This window comes from Triturus cristatus, chromosome 6 (genome assembly GCF_964204655.1).
Source record: "Triturus cristatus chromosome 6, aTriCri1.1, whole genome shotgun sequence".
Taxonomy (NCBI): Eukaryota; Metazoa; Chordata; class Amphibia; order Caudata; family Salamandridae; genus Triturus; species Triturus cristatus.
The window spans coordinates 869,039,926-869,066,784 of record NC_140589.1 but is presented as its reverse complement, the minus strand read 5'-3'; the positions used below and the strand labels follow the sequence as shown (position 1 = coordinate 869,066,784).

At 39.5% G+C, this 26,859-nt stretch overlaps 1 protein-coding gene across 2 annotated transcripts in view; it reads right to left on the bottom strand.

Annotated features, from left to right (window-relative positions):
• The window catches only part of DRC8 (dynein regulatory complex subunit 8), a 349,436-nt gene that overhangs the window by 261,448 nt on the left and 61,129 nt on the right, over positions 1-26,859 (bottom strand). Inside the window, exon 1 of one of the 2 annotated variants that reach the window (XM_085611460.1) lies at positions 26,442-26,576. The exons of the other annotated variant lie outside the window; for it this stretch is intronic. Coding sequence (XP_085467586.1) covers positions 26,442-26,556 — 115 coding nt within the window. The 5' untranslated portion in view covers positions 26,557-26,576. Of the gene's footprint in view, positions 1-26,441; positions 26,577-26,859 lie in introns of those variants that run through there. 2 annotated transcript variants of the gene reach the window in all.

The window sequence follows — 26,859 nt, the reverse complement described above, 5'->3', positions numbered from 1 at the left end:
ATGCATACATATAGATATACATATATAGATACATATGCATGTTATGTACATGAAAGTTTGGAAAACACTAATAAAAGCAAAGCTAAAAAGCCACCTAATTACAAACAGAATTGCTTTAACTTAAACAAGGTCTAGACCTATTGCATTTTCAATGCTTGTTTACTTTGGTTCCATCAAGAAGGCATTCAGATGTGTCACACATTTGCCATATATTCTGAATGGTAGCACTCTAGTTGCTCATTAGATCACTGTAGTAAAGCTACTGCTCAACAGGGAAGTCTGCTGCTGGTATTCAAAGTGCATGCTTCAGTCTGCATGTCAGAATTTTTTAATGAAATAGAAGAGGATTTGAGAAGTCAAAATGTGCCCTAATTTTTCTTTCTGCATCACTAATCATACTTTCTATGGCAAACTTAACCCCCTCATGTTGTTCCTTTTAAAATTAAATGTTTTAAGAGTTACCACTTTATTCCAATCAAGATGGCTTCAGGTGTGCCATACGTTTGTCATAAGTAGGACTGTTAGCGCTCTAGTTGTTCTTTAGAACACTCTGGGAAGCTGCAGTAGAACACAAATGAATCAACTGACAGTCTCTGCCCTTGTTGGATGTACATGTTTTACTGAGAATGTTGGGCTTCATTCTCACATGACTGCGAAAGATAATGTGAATTTACAGAAAATATACTCGCAGTTTAGCTTATAGATCACCTTCCAAACCTCTGTGGAAAAAGCATGAGAAAATAGTTTTCTCTCAAACATGATTTATGATATCCCAGCAGAAGGCTTTTTCACATGGTAAAATCACCTTAGAACACACCACAATTCCTAAAATGAGTTGGTACCATCAAGAAATGATTTATAATGTAACTAAAGTCTTAAAACCTTCTATTAACTGCAATGCTTTTTAATGAGGTGCTATCATTTATATTGGTCCCAAGATGGCTGCCAACACGTCTTGGATGAAGTGCTGACAGCCAATCAGATCTCACGATGAGATGTGTGGTTAGGCTCCACCCAGATATGTCTATGATTTTCTCAGGAACTACTGAACGGATTTACACCATTTAAACAAAAGGCACGAGTGTGAACCAAGGGCTACCCTTTTGCCAAATTTGGTGTAATTCCGTTCAGCAGTTCGGGCTGTAGCTGTGATTAAAGGTTCCTATGGAAAATTACATGGAGAAAACACGTTTTGGGACCCCCCTTTTTTCTCGCCCCCCCATTTGACGAATCACCCCGAGACTTTCAGGATAGGAGCGCCCCACCAGTTTTGAAAATTTTGCGAAGATTCGTCAACCGGCGCCAAAGTTATTCCAAACAGAATGTTGCGGATTTCCTATGGATAATAGGTCCTAACTAGAACTACCTACTAGCGACCGCCAGTAGGTAATATATATTATATATATATATATATATATATATATTTTCACTGAAAAAACCATAGGTTTTACAGACGTTATAGTTAGGAATTAGCATTTAAAAAACCTTAGAAATTCACTGAAAAAAACATAGGTTTCAGGGACGTTATAGTTAGTTGGACATTTGACTCATATAAAACCAGAGAAATTCGCCCATTATAGTTAGTTGAGCTAACGATAACTCACGCGCCCGCAATGCACTGGTGATGACGTCACATATTACATCACTCATGACATGGTCAGTGACATCACTGATGACATCTCAAATGACATCACTGATGACATCATCCAGTGAATGTGTGTTTCTGTAAAGTTTAAATATTTTTCATACATATCTATGCCAAGGTGTATTGAAGAAAGAGTGAATTTACTAATCCATGAATGGATTATTTAGTAGGTGCGTGCCTGACCGTATAACTGAGTGATTGAACATGTGTTACTGAATGTATGGGTTAGTGACTAAACTGTGTGAAAGTCTGTATTAGTGTCTCAGTTGGTGTACAAGCGGCTGCATGGGTTGGTGAGTAGCTACAGGAGTGTCTATATGGGTTATTGATTTGTTGTCTGAGTATCTGTATGAGTGCCTGAGTGTCTGTGTGGGTGGGTGGGGGTGGGTGACTCTGTGCATACATGTCTGAGTGGGTGATTCACTGGTTGTATGGATTCAAAAGTACATCTGGGAAGAGCTGTATGGGTGAGTTAGTGTGTGTATGGGTGTGTTGGTGAGAGAATGAATGTCTCACTGGTATATGTGTGAGTAACTACATATGTTTTAAGGCAGTATATGTGAGTTTTGGAGTATATAAATGACTATACGTGAGAGTAAGTTATTTGAAGGAGTGGGTGTATAAAAGTGCATGCTTGTATAAGACAGTAAGTATGTGTAAGTATCTGCATAAATAAGTGATGTGGTGTGTGTATAAATAACGCAGTTGGTGTGTATAACTGTATACATGAGTAAATGGGTATGTGATTGATTCTTTGCATGACTGACTAGGCGTGCGAGTAACTCTATGGATGAGTGGCGGACTGTGACTGTATGTATAGGTATATGAGTACACATTATAGTACTGTATTGATGAGTAACTGCATGTGTAAGTGAGTGGATGTGAGTGTAGATCTAGGAAATAGTGGGTGGTATGTAGCATCTGACATTGTTGTGTGTGTGGTTTCAAAAATAGTAGTCTGTATTTTAGAGTGCGTGTATCAAAGTTTATATTAGGCCATCAGTTTGTGCATCAGATTATCAGGTGGATGATGTCATCAGTGATGTCATTTGAGATGTCATCAGTGATGTCATCATTGATGTCACTGACAATGTCATGAGTGATGTAATATGTGACGTCATCATCAGTGTAATTCGGGCGCGCAAGTTATAGTTAGCTCAACTAACTAGAATGGGCGAATTTCTCTGGTATTATAGGAGTCAAACGTCCAACTAACTATAACGTCCCTGAAACCTATGGTTTTTTCAGTGAATTTCTAAGGTTTTTTAAATGCTAATTCCTAACTATAACGTCTGTAAAACCTATGGGTTTTTTCAGTGAATTTCAAATGTTTTTTAAATGTTAATTTCAGATTTTAATATTTATAAAACCTATATTTTTTCTATTTTTTTTGTAATATTTTGGAACTCTATTATCCTTTTTTGTTTTTAATTTGAAAAATGTGTAATGTTTTATATCTTCAAAAAAAGTATGTATATCGTTTTTTTGTTTTTTGTTGAGAAAACTGAAGTCCCGTACCAGTAGTGTACCAAGCTCCATCAGCACGCCAATCCTATCCGCCATATTGGTAAACTCGTAAAGGATGCGCATTTCGTATCCAACATCATATACGTATGTGGTCGCGCCAGCTGCTACTTTGGTATGCGACGGGTACGCAGTACCAAGCCGCGCCTTACATCATGTACGTATGGGGTCACGCCCGCTGCGCGTTGTGTATGCGACGAGTGCACACTGCCAGGCACTGTGTTACGTCATAGACATACGGTGTCGTGCCAGGAACACAATTCCCTGATTTTCTTTTCCGGCTCAAAACTATATCTAAATAAGTTTAAAGTGTATATGAGAACAAGCGATAATCTAAAATATTTTAAACATTTATATATTTCTAACTGTAATAAACTTATATTGTGGTAATATTTTCTCAAAATTGCGTCGGGTGCGGCCTCCTTGCGCGCTCGCTGCGCGATTGCCATGTGACCTTAAAGAAAAGCATTTGATTGGTTCATAACATTTCCCATTGTAACAGTTGGAAGACCCCACCCATTTTCACCATTCTCTACAGCGTTTGATGAATGACTCCTCTTCTGCTTACAGAGCTTTTTAGAATTTTGTTTTGCTATGTACACATATCTGACAGTACACACAACATGCAACCATCCTCTTCATCAATATTCATGCTCTGTAAAGCAGCCTTCCACCTGTGATAGCCATGCATCTAAAAGCTACATAACAGAACTTTTCCCACTGCCAGAGGTAACATACGCTGTCCACAGCACAATGTAATGTGGTACGGCCAGGGGCAGTATCATGCCTACATAATGAACAAACGGACACAGATAGATAGTGGAAGTGAGTATGGGCACGTGCGCTCGACTCCTTTTTATTACCAGGGTTACATATCCAGTGACGTCTGTGCTGGATGCGTGTGGGGTGAGTGTAAAGCAGCCCTCAAGGAATGGTTGCTGCTAGCATCAACTACAACAGTAATCATTGGATCACACACAGAGATTCAATAATAAAAGTGTCAATTGTTTGTGCTGTAGTAAGGTAGGGACACTAGATGTGAATTAATACAGAAAAGATTCTATCGTAAAACAACCATAACTTGTGGTATACTAAGATACAGGCAGTAGATCTGAAATGATACACAAAAAGATTGTATCATAAAGGGTCCATCAGGTTTAGTGCACTTGGATAGCCACATCAAAAGCATTCAGCATGTGCACAGCCAGCGATGATGCGTGCTGGCCGTACTAGGAGCAATGTCTGTTGCCTACAACACTACATCATCTGCAATAGCGACTCGATCTGAATTGTAAACACTGCTGTCTGCAGTGTAGGCCAGAGAGCGGTCAGCAAGGGCCCACAGCCACATGGCGTTGACTTGAGATGCCCAGTTTGCCGTACGCGAAGCAACAAAATCCGTGTGCGGACCCTGTAATGATGCGTATGCGTGGTGCGGACAGAGCGCACTAGAGCAATGTCTTTTGCCTACAGGACTGCGTCATCTACAATAGCGACTCGATATGAATTGTGAACACTGCTGTCTGCAGTGTAAATTGAAGGCAGTAGTGAGCACAGTTTTCCATGAATACTTTTTCTCACGTCCTTGTCACAAAATACAACATAAATTACACAAAACTCTGCAATAATAAATCAAAACAATTCGAATTGCCATCTCTGCTGTCCACTGTGTACACTGTTATTCAGTGTTCTTTACCCCTACCAAGAAGAATTTGGTAATTGTACTAGACCTATAAGTAATCTTTAAAAAATTCTTCAAGCAAGTATACTAAAAGGCTATTGTGTATATTTCAATAGACGTTGTAGTTAGTTGTCTACTGGATTCTGTAATTAAACAATCACCACTCCATCTGAATTGTGAGCCCTGCTGACCGCACTGTAGGCCAGTGGCAGTTGTCATTAACGCCTCACAGCCATGTGTCTTTGGATTCGGAGGCACTCAGTTGGTTGCACCTGATCGAAGAGGGTAAACAGAAATCATCACAAACTTTAACTTCTGACATCCTCAGTCACAGAATCAAGACCCTGTTTCACTGTTCTGACCTGCTGTACCACGGTGTACTCCACCGACTGCAGTCAACCAAGCCCAATAATCATGTGCAGCAGTTAGCTACGGAAGCACAGAGTCTGATGCACCTCAACGGAGGGAGTTCTGTGAAAACCAAGCAGCACGTAGTATCGGACATCGTCCATTCTGGGATCAATACACCATTCCACTGTTGGGACCTAGAGTTGCTTGCACCTGGTCAAAGGGAGTACCTTCATCTCCACTCTCAGATGTAGTTCTAACATCGTCCATTGTGGGATCAAAACACTGTTACACTGTTGGGACCTAGAGTTGGATACACCTGGTCGAAAGGAGTACCTTCATCTGCACTCTCAGATGCAGTTCTAACATCGTCCATTGTGGGATCAAGACACCGTTCCACTGTTGGTACCTCTTCGACTACTGTGTTAGTAGTATACAGAGCACTTTACGGTGCTGGGCCTCAGGCTTGGCGCTGTCTGCCTGTGTCGCGGTATCCAGCGTTGATCTCAGGAGCCTTCCCAGCTCGCAGACCTCAGCCCAAAAGCTTCCGCCGGAACATGGTGGGCCCTCTTTCACATGCAAAGGTGTTGAAAGGTGAACTGTGGGGCATATGTGCGTCGCAGCGGCCATGACGGTTTCTGGGTAGCAGCAGGCTGAGAGCATTATTCCCGCAGCCACATTCGCTCACGGCGTCAGCCTCGTGGCAGTGTAAGCTGCGTAGACCTGACAGACATGTTCGCCATTCCGGGAAGAGAACCACACCCAGAGAAACGTGCCTTTTATTCACACCCTTACGCTAGCCTTCCGTACGCCGAGCCAGCCCACTAAGCTAAAGATTTGGGGAGGGGGCACATACATGCTATGTTTTCGGAATTTTCCCTACTGACTGTACTATCATGGTTGCGTCCACTGTCAATTTCACTCAATAGACCATCAGTGTATGTTGACATGTAAATGTCTGTGCTCTGCATACTCAAGTCTCTCTGGCACATCCCCTCAACACTTTGCATTGTATACTTTTATAATCGAGAATCACTTGCCACCTTCGCACATACTTTGCTCCCATATCTCCTGCATTCTGCATTGTGTGGCAGAGGTGCCATGCCATGTTTGGTTTGTGTACATGGCTAGCCATGGTTCCCACAGTACGTAGTGTCGTTGTGTCTGCTAGGTGTACATGTTGTTTGTCATGTTGTATGTGATTATATAAGGTAGCACGTTTATTTACGAGCAGTGGTTTCTCCCATTTACATATCGCTGTCTTAAAGAGGATAAAGAAGTTTTTCTCACAGGTGAAAAGTGCGACCACAATGGCAGTCATTCATTACTATGCAAGAATGTCCAACTGCACGACGCTTCTAAGCTTACAGCCCCCAATCTTGCGTGCTTTCTTAAAAGCACGCCAACTCCCACAATCAGACCAACATTCACACAGCTTTCTAACGGCAGTTATCTGCTTCTTAATAACATGGACTGCTACGCAATGTGATCTGGCATACCGTATGTCCTTACTGTTTCAAACCGGATAACTTCCTCTGGCAATCTCTATTCCCACCCACACAAAGTAGCTCTCAAAGTTCAACTTGGTCTTCAATACCTACTTTGAAAACAGATTTTATTAAACGGAGCAAACTGAAAGCGCTTTTGTTTCAAACAGAAGTGTCCCTCACTTCCCCAAAAGTAATTTATCGACTGCAGATAGCACGAACTTCAAGTAAAATACACTCCCTTTTAAATACGAACCTCCCATTACACTTTGTGAATTGTAACACAATTTTCAACACATCTGACATTTAAGGTCTGGCACACTTTTTTAACATTGTCTCCTCCGGCCTTCTCACAGGCTTTCAAACTGTTTTTAGTCTAATACCAGACTTCATTCATTCGATCATCTCTGGAATAACAGCAACAGTGCCCATAATTCTCGCGCTGTTTGCGGCCATCCTACTACTATTTTAGCTTGTTAAAAATGGCTATGCTCCCTGTGGTAACAAGCATTTATGACAGAATACACCTCTAAGAGAAGCTACATCAATACGGTGAAAAAATTGAACAACTTTTCGGCTGCCTGCCTCTATCTATTATCGGAGCCAGCTATAACATGACATTTATTTACACATATACAATCTGCGTGCAACCATCTTTTTATTGCAAAACTTGCCCAATCGACTGGTGAATGGATCTATGCCTTGCCGACATCCCAGAAAACGCTCCCGATATCCAGCAGGTAATGGAGTATCTTGAAAACCATGAACATGATTGTTCGGGCAGTGGAGCAATGGCGGATGCAACGCAAAAAGGTATCCTGGAAGAATGGGATTTCTGCGCAGCCGCAAAAGATCTCCTGCAACGTGCGACCTTTGACAACATCGCAGATTGCCTGCCAATTCAAACTGCAGCTCCAACATTCGAGGAACATTACTGTCCCTTCGAGGATATGAATTGGATCGCTTCGCTTTTCTCACACGATGGCAACAATCGCCTCTTGGAACATTACGCATCTCAAGCCGCTGAAGTACTTCGGGACTGCAATCTCAAAGACTTGTAAGGAATTCACTTTATTCTTGGATTGATTTTTTCCAACTTTTTTGACTTTTTCCTATTACATTTTTTAATACACTTTATTTGAACTATTTTCATATAATAACTTTCTAAGTATGCTTAGGCATTTGAACTTGGTTTTCATTATTGGCCCTTATCTCTCCACACTAGCCAGGGATGGATGATGTATGGACTATGCAAATACTCTATTTACTTGCTAAATTAGCCTAAACCCGTCATCCATCTTGAAACCATATCTATTCTTTGTACACAAGTCTATGCCTGCCTCTTATCCACGAAGCCCTTTCACACAAATTAGCTCATCCTCAGCCTCTGCTCACGAACTGGCGATCAAGATAAAAAAACACGGCATTGTTTAGGAACTGGTTGGCACAGTGTGGTAATCGTATCCTACCTTTATTTTCATTCTACAATTTACAGTCATTCATGTCTAATATGTATTGTTTATGTGACATGGAACTGTAACATGTAATGTGGAATTGACTGATGCAGGAGCTTAGGTTTGAATACAGTAGAAGCGGTTGGAGTTTGTCTCAGCTGGATGCCTTAGCTCTTGCACCAGTGGTTCCATTTATGGCACTTACATAAAGACACGTTTTATATAACTTGCAGACTCCATCGCTTTATCCCACACAGCCACTTTCTTAAACACACCTGATTTCACCATTTGTCTTCTGTGCCATTGCAACATTCTGCATTATATTCTTCACGATTATTTCTTTATTCCTGCTTGCTAAAACCCTCCATTCGAGTCTTCAGACCGGTAGGGGTGAGTAGTTTGCTTCCCACTCCCGCTATAGTCTAAACCCATACTAACACCACTTGCACAGCTATGCTACAGCGGCCAGCATCCTACAGCGCCCAGAGCACATCAGTTTACAGCAATCAGCTCACAGTTTCATCCCAGCGTGTACCGGCACCTCACCTCAGCACCATCTCACTCTGGGCAAAACAGCACTTTCACACCGGTAGGAGTGAATACATCGCTTCACACTCCCTGTATAGCACACCCTAACCACCCCACAGACCTCACAGCGCTCCTACCCTCCTCTTTCCTACCCTTTTCGCCCTTTTTTCCCCTTACTCGCTTCAACGGAATCACAAAATGGCAGCCAACACTTCCTAGTTGCAACCGCTCGCAGCGCTCACAACCAATAAGCAGCAAGCTCGTGCTCGTAACGCCTCAGCCAATCAGATGGCAGAATTCCCAAATATCGATATCTGTACATTTTGATATTTCTCAAAAACTACTGAACGGATTTACACCAAATAAACAAAAGCGTGCTTTCTAGACCAACACCCTTCTCCCTGCCAAATTTGGGGCAATTCCGTTCACCCGTTCGACCTGTAGCCCTGTCTAAAGTTTCCTATGGAGAAAACACGTTTTGGGACCCCCTTTTTTCTCGGCCCCCCTTGACGAATCACCCCCAAACTTCCGACATAGGAAAGTCATGTGCTCTGTGTAGTATTCCAATGTAAGTCATAGTAGAATGTTAGTATGTAATGCTACTGTAATGTAAGTATGTAATGTTAGAACGTAGGGCTTTCATGAGGGGAATCTTGGGGAGTTTGTACACGATGCTAGAGAAGACGGTTGCCTTGCTGTCTGGTCCTGTTGGTGGCTGTTTAAGGTGTCTTCTTTTCCTGCAATAAATCTACTTATCGGATCCACTGCTGTCTTCCTCTTCACTACATAAAATTAGCGACGAGCGGGAGAAGGTAAAAAGAAGGCAGCACTCACCAAGATTTTGAGCTTGCTTAAGTTCTGATGAAGACCCGTTTTCTTGGTGAAGCAGTTTCTACTCATCCCAGGGTCGTCGGCTGATCGAACTATGTGATCCTACCTCTGGTAGGATTTATATTTTTTGATTTTGGGCTTCCTCTGCCTCTTCACTACACTCTGATTGCTGTACTACACGTGTACAAGTAGTGTTAGTATGCGTTTATACTAATTCTGTAGTTATGCATTAACCAATGCATCATGGCCCTATGGAGCGCCACCTCCCAGGCGCAGCTCATACAATGTCCCGGGGTGTGCATCCGCGGGACATTTATGTTTGCTATTACAGGGCGGGAGCATTGCTTTCACCCTGTGATAGTAAATTCTTGTTTGCCTCGTTGAAGCGCGAGGAGGAAAACCTCGTATTGCTTCAATAAAGCGAATCCGGATGGTAAAAATGGAGAAAAAATAAAATGAAGCGGGGTCTCACCCGTTCATTTAAATGAGGCCACTGGTGGGTAATGTTCCGGGGCCAATCCTATTATTATGTTGCGGGGTCTCTGCAGTTCTGGGGACCTTAATCTCACATGTAAATTAGGTGCGGGAGGGCACAGAGACGTTTCGCAGACTAGGGAATCGACACCTCCCCGGGTATTGTTTACAAATTTCTCGGGGGGCTTCGAGGCCAACCCAAGACCGAGGATCGGCAACCTCCGGGGCTTTACTTAAATATGCAGGGTGGGCCTCGCCAGTCCTTGAAGCCTCGGTGGCCCTAGGCAGTGCCTTATTGGTTCTGAAATCACACGGGCAGTACTCATGGTGTTTAAAGTGATACACTCATAGAACCCTTGCCGTTGTAGAATTACCCAGGCTTCATTTATGTAATAGTCTGTTGGTTTATATTTGGTAGGTGCACCGCAAAATTAAAAAAAATTCCCTCATAACCTACTATCAACCACCGATTTTCACAATAAACTACAGACAAGTGTTGAGAGAAAAAGAAGACCCATACACTCACTTATTTTTGGGTAAAAAAATTACTTTTATTAAAACCACACACATAAATGGAAACGTAACTTTATTCGAACAACAGTAAAACATGAAAGAAGTGGGTGGGACTCCTCCGGAAGTAGCGTACAAAACCTGCAAGAGAAAAAAGAAACATAAGTATGTGTGCCATGTCCAAGAGAACAAGCATTTGCAATGCAATAGGTCTCGCATTAACGCGAGTTTAAGCTATTGGCATTGTAAATGACAATGCCTTTTATTGATGTTTTAAAAGCGATAAAAAAATAAAAGGCATTGTTATTTGCATTGTCAATAGCTCAAACTCGCATAAATGCGAGACCTATTGCATTGCAAATGCTTGTTAATTGCTGGCAGGTCTACGACCAGGAGGGACCCAGCCGACTTAAAGCCCTGCGCACTGTATGTTTCAAGCAAGCGCCATCTGCACGAGACTAAAGGCTCCTTGCCCTTTGACCCAAGGCACCCTGCCCAGTGACACTGGCTCCTGCTCACAGTATGAGGTTCCTATCCCTAAAACTCACCACCATTGGCTCACCGCATGAGACCAGAGGCAGCCTTAAGCCGTGCTCATGAGCTGGCATCAGAAAAGAGGCATTAACAGCACGCGTCCTGACGTTCTCGTAAGGCGCCACTTAGGCGCTCTAAAAACGTCAAAATAAATACAATTAAATAACAAGCCCGGGAGTTGTGTGGGCGCACGCGCGCTAAAAGAAAAATTTTAAAAATGCACGCGAGTGGTGCTAAGAGGCGCTTGAGTGAGTGCGCTGGCAATAAGCGGGTGCGTGATGGCGCATCCTGCTCTTTTTCAAAGCACATACTCGCGCACTCCTGCAAGCCGTATGCTGCCACACACACACGAGTATGTGCTTTGTAAAAAGAGCTGCACGACGACTAAAGGTCTCCTATACAGTGCAGGTAGTCAGAATGAAAGGGTGAAAGTGAGAATGGGACAGAGAGCGAGTGGATAGAAGGGAGAAGGGGAGGGAGAGTCAAAAGAACAGAGGGAGGAGGAGACAGAGCGTCGGCCTACTGCACCCAGCCCTCACTGTTCAACTCCCGTCACCCGTGTGTCTGGGACGCTGGGGTCCACGAGAAAGAGTGCTGTCCAGCAAGTCTTTCAAATGAAACCGAGATATGAATGAGGCCAGAGATTCTATTAATATCTACGCAACATCACTTGTCTGTAACTGTGCACCCAGGCTGCTTCACCCCAGCCCCTTCCCCCGCACTGTGCTTAATTGCAGCTCCTGCGCACCGAGGCTTCACTGCTCACCTGCCACAACCGGTGTGTCCAACGACGTGCCGGTGCCGCACTTAGGGTGGCACAGCAGGTCTTCGGTCGGGGACAGTGTCTTGATACCACGATGGAAGGCGTCAGAATGCCCAGGGCCTCATCAAGGGCTGAGCATCTGCTCCGCCGATTATGGTGCCACTAACTCAGTGTCTGAAAAGGGAGAAATAATATAATGGTGGAAACGTCTTAAGGTAAATGAAGGTTTATTTCAAGCTTAAGAGAGAACACCAGTTGAGTGCATCCTTCCTTCTTGAAATACGATCTACCAACTGTTAGTGGTAATCGTGGTTCAAAGAGGAGTTGGAGTGCACGAGAATACACAAGGGTAAATAATAATATATTATGCCAACGTTCACATACAAAGGAACAGAGCACATGCTAGCAGCATAATGTGCGCGTGCAATGCAGTTGGGCAAGTCTGTGTGCATGTACACTTAGTAATCAGCTCACTACAGTGCCCCAAAAGCCAACGCCACATGTCTGTAGGGTAGCGCTGCCTGCTGGCTCAGGCCTACAGTATGGTCCAGCAGGTCCTTAAAATGAGAGAGAGATGTGACTGAATGAGGTCAGAGATCACATCATTACGCACAGCAACATTGCTTGTTTGCACCTGTGCACCCAGGCTGATGCACCCCATCCCTTCCGCCGCACCGCGCTCAATTGCAGCGGCCCCTATGCACGCAGGCCCCACTGTTCACCTGCTGTCATTAGTTTGTGTCCAAACACAGCGTCCAGCAGAGTTCAGAATTCATATGGAGTTTTGATTGCCAGGATGATGTACACCTCATGGATCCCTTTTTTTTATTGCATATGTGAGGTGGATGCGGCCATATCACCTGAAGCAGTGTGGAAGAACTGGGACATGTGGCGTCGTCGTTATCCTATTTATACGTATGCAAAGTGGGCTGGGCTTGCATACGCCAGGTCAGTGTAGGGGTGTGAATAATTATTCCGGGGACCTGGGCGTTGTACAGTTCCTGCCTGGCCAGGAAGTGAACTTATGTGTTTGTCCAAGTTGCAGTTCTGACGTCGCACAATCCGCAATTTACATTAATGTAGCATGTACTGGGAGGGCGGCAACTATCAATAATGAGATGCTGTCCGAAAACATTGAATGGACAACATCACATGTTGCTGTCAAGCTTGTGGATATGCGCAGACACGCATGTCAATGGTGTGCGGTATTATTGAAAGTGTTGCTATTGCGAAGCGCACACATGTGAATGTGCTCGGATGGAGGGTGGATCAGCAGTGAGGCTACGTCATACACTGTGATAACGCTCATTACAGTTAAGCAATGCATGTCAAAGGTGAATCTGAATGTCTCACATATGACACACTACTATACTGGTAAAGCCTGACAACAGAGCATACTGCAACACAAATCTACACATTACTCTTTACTGTTTGTCACATGTGATCTAGGATGTGCACTCTGCCCGTGGCTGATGATACCCCTTCGAGCCACCAATACCCAGGCCGAAAGGCAGCACAATAATGCGCACACACACACACCAGGGGCATCGTGTAACACACATTTTGTTTTTTGATGTAATGTTTCAGATGCATGGGTATCACACGTGGAAGGCTACTGTACGGAGCATGATTATTGATCAAGATGATCGTTGCATGTTGTGTGTACTATAAGATATGTGTACACAGCAAAAAAGTTTTCAAAAAAGCTCTGCAAGCAGAAGAGGTGTCTCTCATCACACTGTGTAGAGAGAATGACTAAAATGGGTGGGGTCCTCCAACTGTTACAATGGGAAATGTTATGAACCAATTAAAAGCTTTTTTTTAAGGTCACATGGCAAGAGCGCACCAAGCGCGCAAGGAGGCCGCACCCGACACGATTTTGAGAAAATATATTTACCATAATATACGTTTATTACAGTTAGAAATATATAAATGTGGAAAATATTTTAGATTATCGCTTGCTTTCATATACACTTTAAACTTATTTAGCTACAGTTTTGAGACATAAAAAAATAAATGAGGGAATGGCGTACCCGGCGCGATACCATACATCTATGACGTAACACAGGGCCTGGAAGTGTGCACTCGTCGCATACGGAACGCACAGCCGGCGTGACCCTATACGTAGAGGACGTAACGCGCGTATTGGTACCGCGCAGCTGTCGCATACCAAACTAGGAGCTGGCGCGACATTATACGTATATGATGTTAGGCTTGACATGGTGCTACGAAGCCGGATACGAAATGCGCATCCTTAACGAGTTTCGCAATATCACAGATGGGATTCGCGATGTGACGGAGCTTGATACACTACCGGTACGGGAGTCTAGTTTTCTAAAAAATATATATAAATCTATATACATACTTTTTTTTGAAGATATAAAAAATTACATTATTTTTCAAATTAAAAAAAAAGAATAATAGAGTTCCAAAATATTACCCCAAAAAATAGAAACAAAATATAGGTTTTATAAATATTAAAATATGAAATTAATATTTTAAAAAACCTTTGAAATTCACTGAAAAAAAACATAGGTTTTACAGACGTTATAGTTAGGAATTAGCATTTAAAAAACCTTAGAAAGTCACTGAAAAAACCATAGGTTTCAGGGACGTTATAGTCAGTTGGACATTTGACTCATATAAAACCAGAGAAATTCGCCTGTTATAGTTAGTTGAGCTAACTATAACTCGCGCGTCCCTGAAACCTATGTTTTTTTTCAGGGAATTTTTAAGGTTGTTTAAATGCTAATGCCTAACTATAACGTCTGTAAAACCTATGGTTTTTTCAGTGATATATATATATATATATATTATCTACTGGCGGTCGCCAGTAGATAGTTATAGTTAGGACCGTGTTTCCATAGGAAATCCGCAACATTCTATTTGGAATAACTTTGGCGCCGGTCGACGAATCCTCGCGAAATTTCCAAAACTAATGGGGCACTACGCTCCGCTCCTACCCTGAAAGTCTCGGGGGGATTCGTCAAGCGGGGGCTGAGAAAAAAGGGGGGTCCCAAAACGCGTTTTCCCCATGCATTTTTCCATAGGACCTTTAGACACAGCTACAGCCCGAACGGCTGAACAGAATTACTCGAAATTTGGCAGAGAGGTAGTCCTCAGGTCAAGGATGTGCCTTTTGTAGGTCTGGTGTAAATCTGTTCAGTAGGTCCTGAGAAAATAGCATTTAAATCAATATATATATCTGTAAGCGCGCTCCGTGCGCTTACCGTAAGCTTACCGTACGCGTACGGTGCCGTGCGCGAGCTCAATTCTGATTGGTGGTTACATGACTGGAAACTATCGAATCGGTCGAAATCAGGAAGTGTCGGCCGCCATTTTCTGTCTCTCGCACTGAGAAACAAAGGTGGGGAACGTGAAACGGGGGCAACGAAGAGAGTTGCAGACCCCCTAGTGTTTGTCAGGGGGTCCAAGAAGGACCCAAAAGTACGAAAAATAAATTTAATAATTTTTAAAAAAACTCTCGGGGTACACGTACGGTAAGCTTACCGTACGCGCACGGCAAAAAAAATTAAAAAAGAAAAAATAAAGAAGTAACAATCACATTTATTAAATAAATTAAAGGACCCACAAGGGAGAAAAAAACAAATGTTACTGCGTAAAAAAAGGCGAGGTGCGCACGGCATGGACTGCGCAACGTGGGCGCTCGGTCTCCGAAGCGCACCGAGTGCCCACAGGGTGTGCGCATAGTGAAAAACCAGAAAAAAAAATAAAAAATAAATACATAACTTAGCATTTAAAAAAACGTACAAATTCACTGAAAAAACCATAGGTTTCACACACGTTATAGTTAGGAATTATCATTTACAAAACCTTGCAAATTCACTTAAAAAACCATAGGTTTCACACATGTTATAGTTAGCTGTACATTTCACTCATAAAAAACCAATGAAATTCCACGTTATAGTTAGATCAGGTAACTATAACTTGCGCGACCGCAATCCACAATGTGTAATTTCAGATGTCATCATTGATGTCATGAGTGATGTCACTGACCATGTCATGAGTGATGTACTATGTGACGTCATCAGCAGTTTATTGTGGGCGCGCAAGTTATAGTTACCTGATCTAACTATAACGTGGAATTTCATTGGTTTTTTACGAGTGAAATGTACAGCTAACTATAACATGTGTGAAACCTCTGGTTTTTTAAGTGAATTTTATATATATATATATAATATTAAATATGTTAAATAAAATTAATATAAAAAAGTAGATTTAATATACATTTTAACAAATATAACAAATAAATGTAATTTAAAAAAGTTAGGCACATTAATAATGTATATATATTGACTTTAAAACAATCAAACTAATACTTTTAATGTATTTTATTATTTTAAAATTATATAAAAATGTATATATATATATATATATATATTCAGTGAAAAAACCATAGGTTTCACACACGTTATAGTTAGGAATTAGCATTTAAAAAACCTTAGAAATTCAGTGAAAAAACCATAGGTTTCACACATGTTATAGTTAGCTGGACATTTTACTCGTAAAAAACCAATGAAATTGCCCCGTTATAGTTAGTTCAGCGAACTATAACTCGCGCGCCCGCAATGCACTGCTGATGACGTCACATATTACATCACTCATGACATGGTCAGTGACATCACTCATGACATCACTGATGACATCTCAAATGACATCACTGATGACATCACTGATGACATCATCCAGTGAATGTGTGTTTTTCTGAAAATTAAATATGTTTTATATATGTATATCTCAAGGTCGATGGAAGAATAAATGGGTATATAAGTGTCTAAATGGATGATTTGTTTTTGAAAAATTGATTGTGTAACTGACTGATTAAGTGTATCATAGTGAATACATGGCTTAGTGAGTAATGTTTAAATATGTAAATATCTGTATCAGTCTCTCACTTTGTGTATAAGTGGCTGCATGGGTTGGTGAGTAGCTACATGGGTGTCTATATAGGTTATTAGTTGTTTTTTTGAGTATCAGTCTGAGTGTCTGCATGATTCGGTGGGGGGTATTACGTAGTGCATAGGTGCATGAATGAGTGACTCACTGTTTGTATGGGTTGAACACAGCATGTGTGCAGGACTGTATGGGTGGATGAGTGTGTGTATGGGTGTGTTAGTGAGTGAATGACTGTCTCAATAGTGTCTTTATGAGTAACTACATATGTTTTAAACTAGTATATGTGACTATTGGTGTATATATGTGAGTATATGTGAGAGTGAGAGATTGAAAGAGTTCCTGTATGAATAAGTATGTGTTTCTATAAGTGATTGTTTAAAAGACTAAGTATGTGTAAGTTTCCGTAGAAGTAAGTATGGTGGTGTGTGTATAACTGTATATGCAAGTAAATGTATGTTTGATTCTTTATTAGCATGAGTGACTATGTGTGTGAGTAACTCTATGGATGAGTGGCATTGTGTAACAGGATGTATAGGTGTATGAGTACATATGATGAGTGAGTACATGTATGAGTGACTGAATTGGACTGTTGGTGAATGAGTGGATGTGTATGTGGATCTTAGAATTACTGAAAAGGTTGTTTTAACTGGTATTGGTATGTCCATTGTTTTGAACATTGTAGTTTCTATTTTTGAATGTGTGTGTCAAAGGTTATATTAGGGGAAGAGGAGGTCTGCCACTCTATCACAAGGATGATGTCATCAGTGATGTCATTTGAGATGTCATCAGTGATGTCATGAGTGATGTCACTGACCATGTCATGAGTGATGTAATATGTGACGTCATCAGCAGTGCATTGCGGGCGCGCGAGTTATAGTTAGCTGAACTAACTATAACGGGGCAATTTCATTGGTTTTTTACGAGTAAAATGTCCAGCTAACTATAACATGTGTGAAACCTATGGTTTTTTCACTGAATTTCTAAGGTTTTTTAAATGCTAATTCCTAACTATAACGTGTGTGAAACCTATGGTTTTTTCACTGAATTTCAAAGGTTTTTTAAATGCTAATTCCTAACTATAACGTGTGTGAAACCCATGGTTTTTTCAGTGAATTTGCAAGGTTTTTTAAATGCTAATTTTTTTTTTATTCTTCAATTTTTTCAAACATATTTTTAATTTAATTTACTTACCTTTTATAAAGACTATGCTTTAATTTTTAAAATCCTTAAATATTTTTTTTTAATATATTTTTTAAAATAAACATGTAAAATTTATTTCCAGTTCTTTTTTTTTTTTTTTTTTTTTTTTTTGGTACGCGTACCGTAAGCTCACGGTAAGCGTACGGTTTACGCAACGTCCGTAATCTATCTACGCTGCTTGCGTATAGTTACGCACTTTGCGTGGCCGCGCGTACTGCGCGTGGGACGCGTGCGCGCTTACGCCACACGCGCACGTTACGCGGAAGTGCCGGGGAGTGACTGTTATGCGCATGCGCGCAAGCGCGTGTCTTTTTTACGCGCACGCGTACTTTTTGCCGTAAGCGTACCGTAAGCGTACCGTAAGCGTACGGTAGGTCATGTGATCTTGAAACACAACTTTTGATTGGTTGAAACTACTTTCAGTTCTAGAACTCTCCTACACCACACCCATTCCCCTCATTTCTGCTTGTGATCCCTTGGGAGAAGGAGCTGGTTTGTCTTTGGGATACGATGGCAGAACAGCAGAGCTCTTCTGAGAGTGAGGCTAGCACTAGCAGCACTGTCTTGAGGCAGAGATCGAGGAAACAAAAGCCTTCTTATGTTTGGGATTATTTTACTTTTCCAGAAGGCCAGCAAAAGGTGAATGCACCCTTAGTTACTTGCAAGCTGTGTCAGCGTGTACTTTCTAGAGGTAATCCTAACAGGAAATATTCCTTTGGGAATCACACCATGAAGAGACACCTCCAGGATGTACACAGAAGGACACATGGTCATCTTTTTGGAGGTAACTCTTCAGAAAGACGAGCCAGTACATCCACAGCAGCTCAGCCTGGACCATCACCTGCAGGGCTTACTCCTTCTTCTGCAGGTCAGGTGAGCCCTTCATCTGTGGGGGGAGAATCTCCTTTTGCTGGCCCTCTGGAAATGAACCCTCGATTTCGGAAGGTTGATATTCATTGCACATTTTGTAAAGATCTAATTTGCCATAGGGAGACCAGTGTTTCCCTAGTGAACAACAAAATAGATCAGCACATTTGTCGCTTTGAATAATTTTCCCATGCTTCCTTTCCTCTGTCCCTGCATGAACACAACGGTTCTTTTAAGAGCCAACCTTATCTTTCATCTTTTTTTTACATATGTTTTTAAAAACTTTTTTTTATTTTTTTTACCGTACGCGTACGGTGCGCGTACTTTTTTTTTATTTTTTAAAAAAAACACTAAAAATCATTTATCACATTACATTGTCCTTGAGAGACTACAATTATTATTATTGACTTACCATACTCACTGAAAAAATATTTATTCATTTCTTTTTTTAAAAAATAGTTTTAAAAATGTTTGTAGTTTTCGAAAATTTTCTATATCTATCTGGAAAAAAAGAAAAAAGTATTAATATTTTTTAAACATTTTATAATACAGTACACATATTTACATTTTTTACCAAAAAATCTTTTTGCCTTATTTTTGCTGTTTTCAGAATATATTGCATTTCACTATAAATTGTGAAAGCAATTGCATTCATCATTTTACAGCGGGCAAAAAAAAATACCAATCACAAAGATTGTATTAAAAAAGCCCTGATTCTTTTTTTAATTAAACTTAACATTATAGAAATGCATAGTATTGTAAAAAAATATCATCTAATACCAATACTTATTTCTTTAAAATACCGTCTGATATGTTTGTTTCAGAACTATAATCACAATATTATATCTCAAATAACTCCAAAATACATCTGATTTCATTTCCTTTAGGCCAAATAGTAATTTTAATTTTTTTTTTTGGAATAAATTTCCAACGGAAATCCAATAAAATTCTAAAGTTTAATTTGTCCAGATCTCACCGATTCTCTGTAACATTTTGGTTCACGAAAATTTTTTGAATAATTTATTTAGTCCACAATAGAATTGGTTACTTTTCCACATGGCCAAATAGTAATTTTTTAAATCATTTTTGAAAAAATTTCCAATGGCAGTCCAATAACATTCCAAAATTTAAAATGTGCAGAAGTTACCGATAATCTCTAAATTATTGGTTTTTCAAAATTGCATTAAAAATTAAAAAAGTCCACATTACAATTGGTTATCTTTCCATTAGGCCAAATGATAATTTTAAAAATCTTTTTTTTTACAAAATTGCAATGGTAATCCAGTAAAATGGTAAAATTATTTTGTCCAGATCTTGCCAAGTCTCTCTAAAATTTAGGTTTCAGGAAGATTAGATAGGAATTTGCTAAATCAAAAGGCAAACGTTGTTTGAAAATCAATTGGGAATCATTACACAGTGTCCAGCCTTTTTCACATTTTAGATAAACTGTGTAATGTCCAGAAGTAACAGTAGGTCCATCATGGAAAATTATTGCAACAGTTACAAAAGTTTTTCCTGAAATTGATAATTGCGGTCCTGTAAACTTCTTTATTAAAGTATCCAATTTTGAACCATCAGCTCTACATCGTTGCATCATTAAAATTACATACTGTCCGTATTCCTTTAAAATTAATGTTGAAAACATGTCAGAATTACACTCACCACATTTCATGCTATGATTAGCATCTTTAACTAATTTTGCAAAAGTGACTGTTTTACTCTCTGGCAATGTCAAATAAATAAACCTTTCATTATCAACAATAGAGCCACATATATTATAACAATTATCACAACTATGTTCCCATTTATAAGAGAGACCAAAAAAAATGTCAATGGGAACTCCTTCTTCTTCCACTACCTGAAGAAAATACATCAAAAATTCATGTGCATCTTGCTGTTCATTTTGAGAAAACTGTGTTCGTCCTGAACATACATCTAAAAGTTTTCTAATGTCAGTAGCACTTTCTATTTGAGTTTTATCTTTACTCAACTTTTGAAAAAGGAGACTCAGCTCTGAACAGAATCTTTTTCCCTGATTTACTATTATCTGCTCTTGCAAACTTTCCAGATAAAATGCAACATTCAGCACTACATCTGCGTAGCAGTTGACACCAGAGCTATTTTCAAAATGACATCCTACAACCTGTTCTTCATTTTCCTTTTTCTTTTTGCTTGCAATTACATCACTCCTCTTTTTTTTCCTCTTCTCTACATCTTCATTACAGATATTCTCATTTTTTCTTTTACGAGAAACTACACGTTTCTCCAACACAGGATACTGACCTAAATGAGGAGCATAGCTTCTTCTTAATCTATTATACTCCTTTACACAATTTGTATCAGCACTAACTTTTGATTCTTCAAAGTCTATCATGAATAAACCTGATAATGTTTTGACTCGTGACAAAGCAACATATGCCATACCTTCTTTGAACACAGTTGAACCAATGTTCACAAATGCACAATCTACAGTCAATCCTTGAGACTTGTGAATAGTTACAGCATATGCTAGAGAAAACGGAAACTGCTTCCTACGTACATATAAGTCTTTCACAAGCATAAAACGAACTGTACAACGACAAATATCTTTAACTTCATCTATCTGATCAAATTTTATTTTTAAACATTCAATTCCTTCTTTTTTCTGATAATTAATAAAACCCACAACTCTTCCCATCGCTCCATTAACTAAACCTTTCTCAACATCCAAATTTCTCCTTAAAAACACTCTACAGTTCATGCAAACATATAGATTTTTTTCTAATCCAGCTGTTTTGGAGATGTTCTTCTCTAGTGAGTCCAATTTATTTTTCAGTTTGCCTGTTACTGTGACAGTAATTCTTCCATCCTCAATTTTGTCCACTGCTTCCAATTTCCTGATCTCTTCCTTTTCCAATTTCAAAAGCTCCTCATTGAATATTGAGCATTCACGTAGAGTAGGCATTAAGCAGATGACACTTTTGTTTTCTGCAATGTTCTTGTATATCTTCTCTGCAACTATTTCTTCCTTTGGAAATAAATTATGTAGCAGCCGAGTCTGTAATGCTTTTTTGCCAGCTTCTGTGAGTAGTCCAATCCTGATATCTTTCAGAATACTTCCATATTCTTCATCGTTTGCTTGCCTCATATTAGTTGTAAGTTCCTTGTACTCAAAGAAGGACCAAATATTTGTATTACCGATACTTCCCAATGACTTCTTCGTGTCTTCATGTGTCACAGTATTAAACACTGGTTGTCCTTTAACTGGAGTAAGTTGCAAAAGATCTCCAAAAACTATGACGTGTTTTCCACCAAATAACACGTCATAGTCTGTCTTCAAAATTTGCTGCATTCTTAAATGCACAAAGGCAAGCATTAAGTTTGATACCATGCTCACCTCATCAATAATGAGAACTTGCATCTTCTTCAATACTCGTGAAACTTCCAAGGATGCTTCTCCAGTTAGCTTGTTGAATTGTATTTTGTTCTCATGCTCCACTGGTAACATTAGCAAACGATGTAAGGTGATTCCTTTTATGTTATATGCTGCTAACCCAGTTGGAGCAGTAACCACACAAGACAAAGTAGAATCCGTTTTTTGCTTTAGGTAGCTTCTGATGACTTTAATTAGGAAACTTTTTCCAGTGCCAGCTTGTCCGCTTACATACATCCTGATTGGATGAAATGATGTGCATGAGCACTCTTTTTTTACATGTAGAAATCCGTGATCAATTTTGTTTTTGATCTCTTCATAAATTTGTTGCTGCTCTTGATTCAGTTGTCTTTCCAAATTTTCTAAGTCTATAAATTCTTCTTGAGCTTGATTCATAGCTGTTTCCACTTCATTCATGGCTATTGATGCATCATTTTCAACGATTGGTTGTCCTAGGGGATCTTGACTGTGTGTTCCTGAACTTTGGCTGTCCTGAGAACTGTCTCTAGCTATTTCTGCTGCAATTGTAGTTTCCTGTTCAATTTCTTCATTTAACATTTGCAGATAAGTTGTGAATGTATTGCATTGTATGCTGTCTTTGCAAGCATTAAATGAATCCTCATAGCTTTGAAATTCTCCCAGTAGTTCATCCTCTGTACGCCATGGTTTAAACAACTGTAAAAGAGCCAAATAGTAAAATTCTTTCTTGTCGGTAGTGTCGCAACTCAGCTTCCGGTGATTTATCAAACTTCCTTTGGTTTGCTTCACCAAACATCCTTCTTCACCAACAACTTTATATTTTCCATTATTAATGTCTTCTGCAGCTTTCCGTGAATAAATGTAGTTCTGCAACACTTCATAGAGACACATGTTCTCCAGATGATGACTTCTCTTGGGATAATATGTGTCCAACATGTTTGTTTTCAATATATCTGTACTTTCTGGGTCATTCTCGGCCAAATATTCAATTTCTCCAACAGATTTCAGTACCCGATTTCTCATTGCTGCAAGGCCTAAACTTGCCCAAATTATTCTTCTTGACTTCGAGTAGAGACTTGCAGAAGATAACCTATCTGAACATTCGTAGGATCCAATTTCTCGATGCGATAACATCTTCAAACTGAAACTGTACAGCTTCTTACTGACAGTCTTCTCGTGAGAAATCTCTTCCCACATTTCCTTCAATTCTGTTTTTTCTGATTTCGTAATGTAAGACGTTACATATCGTGCAACAGCAATGGAATTGTCAGCTACATACTGTATATCCATGTTAGCGTTCCACATGGATAAAATGACTGGGTTGTAGTCATTTATATTTTTTGATTCTTCTTTTCTTTTAAGGTTGTAGGTATTCTTAGGTGATTTTCTTGTGATAGTATGTCTCACAGCTGACATAAAACTGTTTACTCTTCCATTTGAAAGAACAGGTCTAGGAAATCCAAATCGACATTTAGTGTAGTATTTTTCTTTGCTCTTGTATTTCCGTCGACAGTATTTTCCACACCGATGACTTTGGAAACGTAAAACTTGCTCCTTTAACTTGTTCTCTTCTGTGCTTTTTGGTATACCACATGTTGCATATTCTTCAATGTAAGATAACACTGCTTCATCAGTATCTGTTCCAAACTTTGGGGCATCCTTGATCCACAACAGCATATGAATATGAGGAGCACCTCTTGCCTGGTACTCTTTTCGCCAAAAGAAATCCACTACTTCTCCAAGGGGTGGATTTTTTTTATTGCAGATGAAGGACATCATAGCCTCAAATCTATGATTGAAATATCTGCAAACATTAACCGGATCCAATGAGCACAGTTCTCCTGCTGTCTAGTATTCGATGTTTTTAATGTTTGAATTGGCCTCTCGTAGAAAATCCAGTAAATCATCCCAAGCGTACTCGGCACAGCTTAGGGTAAGGAACCATGTTGGTGTTCCTAAATTGCGTAACATGCATTTTAGTTCACCATGGCGTCGGTACCAATATTCATTTGTCCCACGCTGACAAGCCATCAGATTGATCAGTTGTGTTTCCAAATGATCATCTCGGTGCTGCACTTTCTCCATAAAATCCTTAGCAGACACATTTTGTAAATGTACTCCACTTTTTAAAATGTGATTTACTGCATAAGACAGTGCAGACAAGTCGCTTTCAAATAAAAGATGAAACAAATAAGGAATACTTTGTCGAAATCTGGGATCTTCAGCATATAGTCTTGTAGTCCGATACTCTGAAGCTGGAATCTGTTCTGGACGTTCATCGTATCGTCCTCCTTTTCCCGTAGGAAACAGCTGGGGAAAACATCGAGCTTCCAAGCTCTCCTCCCATACACTCACGGGAGTTCCTTTTGCTTTCTTCATCTGAAAGAGATCAATATTGTCTCCCATAACTTCTTTCGAATGAAGAGGATGTATGCTAAAATGTTCATAAATTTCTTCTTCCTTTGTCTTGTCCACTTTTTCAATTTGTCCAGTTGGTGTTTCTGTGTCTTCTTGAAAATCTTCGTCTTCTTCTTCTTCTTCTATATAAATTGATTCATACCATTTGTTATTTTTTTTCAAATACAAATTTGCTCTTTGTACTTTCCGCACATCTACCAGCTCCTGCCAAATCTTCTTATTCTTTGTAGGTACACCATTAACCAGAATAATTAATGGTTCAGTTTCCAAAGTATCCGCATCAATAGTTTCCATATTTTTTTTCAAATCCAAGGGCAAATACACCACTCTACCTTTTAAACCTCTCAGTAAATCTGAAGGAGGTAATTTACCAGTTTTGGGCTCCATACGTACTATGGTCATGAACGGATGAACACATTGAATGAGTATAGACTCATATGTATTTAATTCAGAAAGTTCAGCAGGAATAGCATCCAATTCTAAATTATTATGTACAGCTCTGGTCGGCATTCTATTTTCCTCTAACTTGTTGTAACAGTATTTACAAATACGCTGATCTTCACCCAATTCAAAACAATTTTCAAGAAATATATATGTGGCAAAATCCATCCACTTATAATTATCTTCATTTTCACTCTTTCTGTAGAGATCAACATTCCTAGTTTGTTTTCTATAATGAGTTCTGCGGCAACAAATACAAGTAACATTTGGTCTTTCATTAGAGACTATTGCAAATTTTGTTATGTGATCATTAAATGTCTTACTTACAGAAGGTTCTACATTCTCTTCCACTTCTTCCTCATTTACTGTGTCCTTCTCTGCACTGTTTTGTTCAGGACCAAAGTAACAAAACTGAATTTCATCAACAACCTTCTCTACATCTGATACCGTTCCTCGGAACAGAGCCCTATTCAATTCATTTAACTTTATTGCTGGACTTTTGGCAAAATACAACCGTCTCACAAACTTTCTCATTTCAGTATGATGAACAGCCAGCATCCTAAAATGATGGAAAACACTATTGCACACTTTTCTAGATAGACAAGCCAGAGAATGACCCTGCAAACCAGTATTCTCTCTCACTCTGCATGGATCCAGACTTTGAAGCACCTTAATCTTCTGTTTTACACTTTTTTTTACTATATTCTCTTAGAAACTCTCGAAATCTGTCAATAGATTCCTGACGCACAGTGCAAATACTACTACAATTCCAAGTGTACACTGGGGCTTTAGGACGTCTCCCCATTGCCTCATCTGCCATCACTTGTACCTCATCTCTTGGAACCATTATCTCCTTCTCCATTATGCAACCATTTTTTACTTCGTATGAACGACCTCTGGTGTCAACTGCATGCAGCAAACTATTACTTTGAAAATAGCTCTCTTCATTAAAAAAAGGTTCACTACTTGAACTATGCATCCACTTTCCTAAAAACACTTTACAAAAGTTTGTTCTGTTCACTACTCTTTTGCTTTTGCTTTGTGATTTCAGTACATTAACCATTTTATCTAATGTACGCATCCTATTCAAAATTAATTTGAATAGTTTCCTTTTTAATTCTAATGCTTTTGCTGCAATGGCTTCAATTTATTTTTTTCTCTTGTAATATTTATCCTTTTGCTTATATTTCTTCACATCCTTTATCAAATTGGACATAACTCTTCTCTGAAACATTTTTCTACGTATCTCTTTAAACGCTGTTTTTCTGTTTATGTAAAACTTTTCAGTTGCAGAAGGTATATTTGCATTAACTAAATTCTCAATTTTTTGCTGTTCTCTTCGTTTTGTTACATTCTTCCCAGGACAGACATTTTGTACATTTTTCTTTGTTTTGAATATTTTTTTAAGAAATTCTTTTTTCTGCTTACCAGAAGATTTTTTCTTTTTCCCAACATGAGCATCTTCTACTAACTTTGGTCCTCCAGTTGTCTTCAAATATAGTTTTTTTTTTAGCGTTTTTTGAACTCGAGATTTTGTAGGCATCTTAAATTTTGTTCACTGTTCTTCAGCAATACCTGAAAAAAACTAAAAAAAAATCCTTTATTGTATTTAAATATATTACTACATTTCTTTTCACAATAGTCACAAAACAAAATTTCTTTGCCAATTTGAATGCACACAAACTGCTCTTTTTTTTGGGCAAGTGAAAATCTCTTTTACAAACTGTCACATTATGAAACCACTTTTCAGATTTTTTAAAAAGCCCATGTCCAGAGTGCTACACTCCAGCAAGGGCAACCAGCCTTAGTGAAGCTCAATGTATTTGCATTACAGACTGAAACCTGA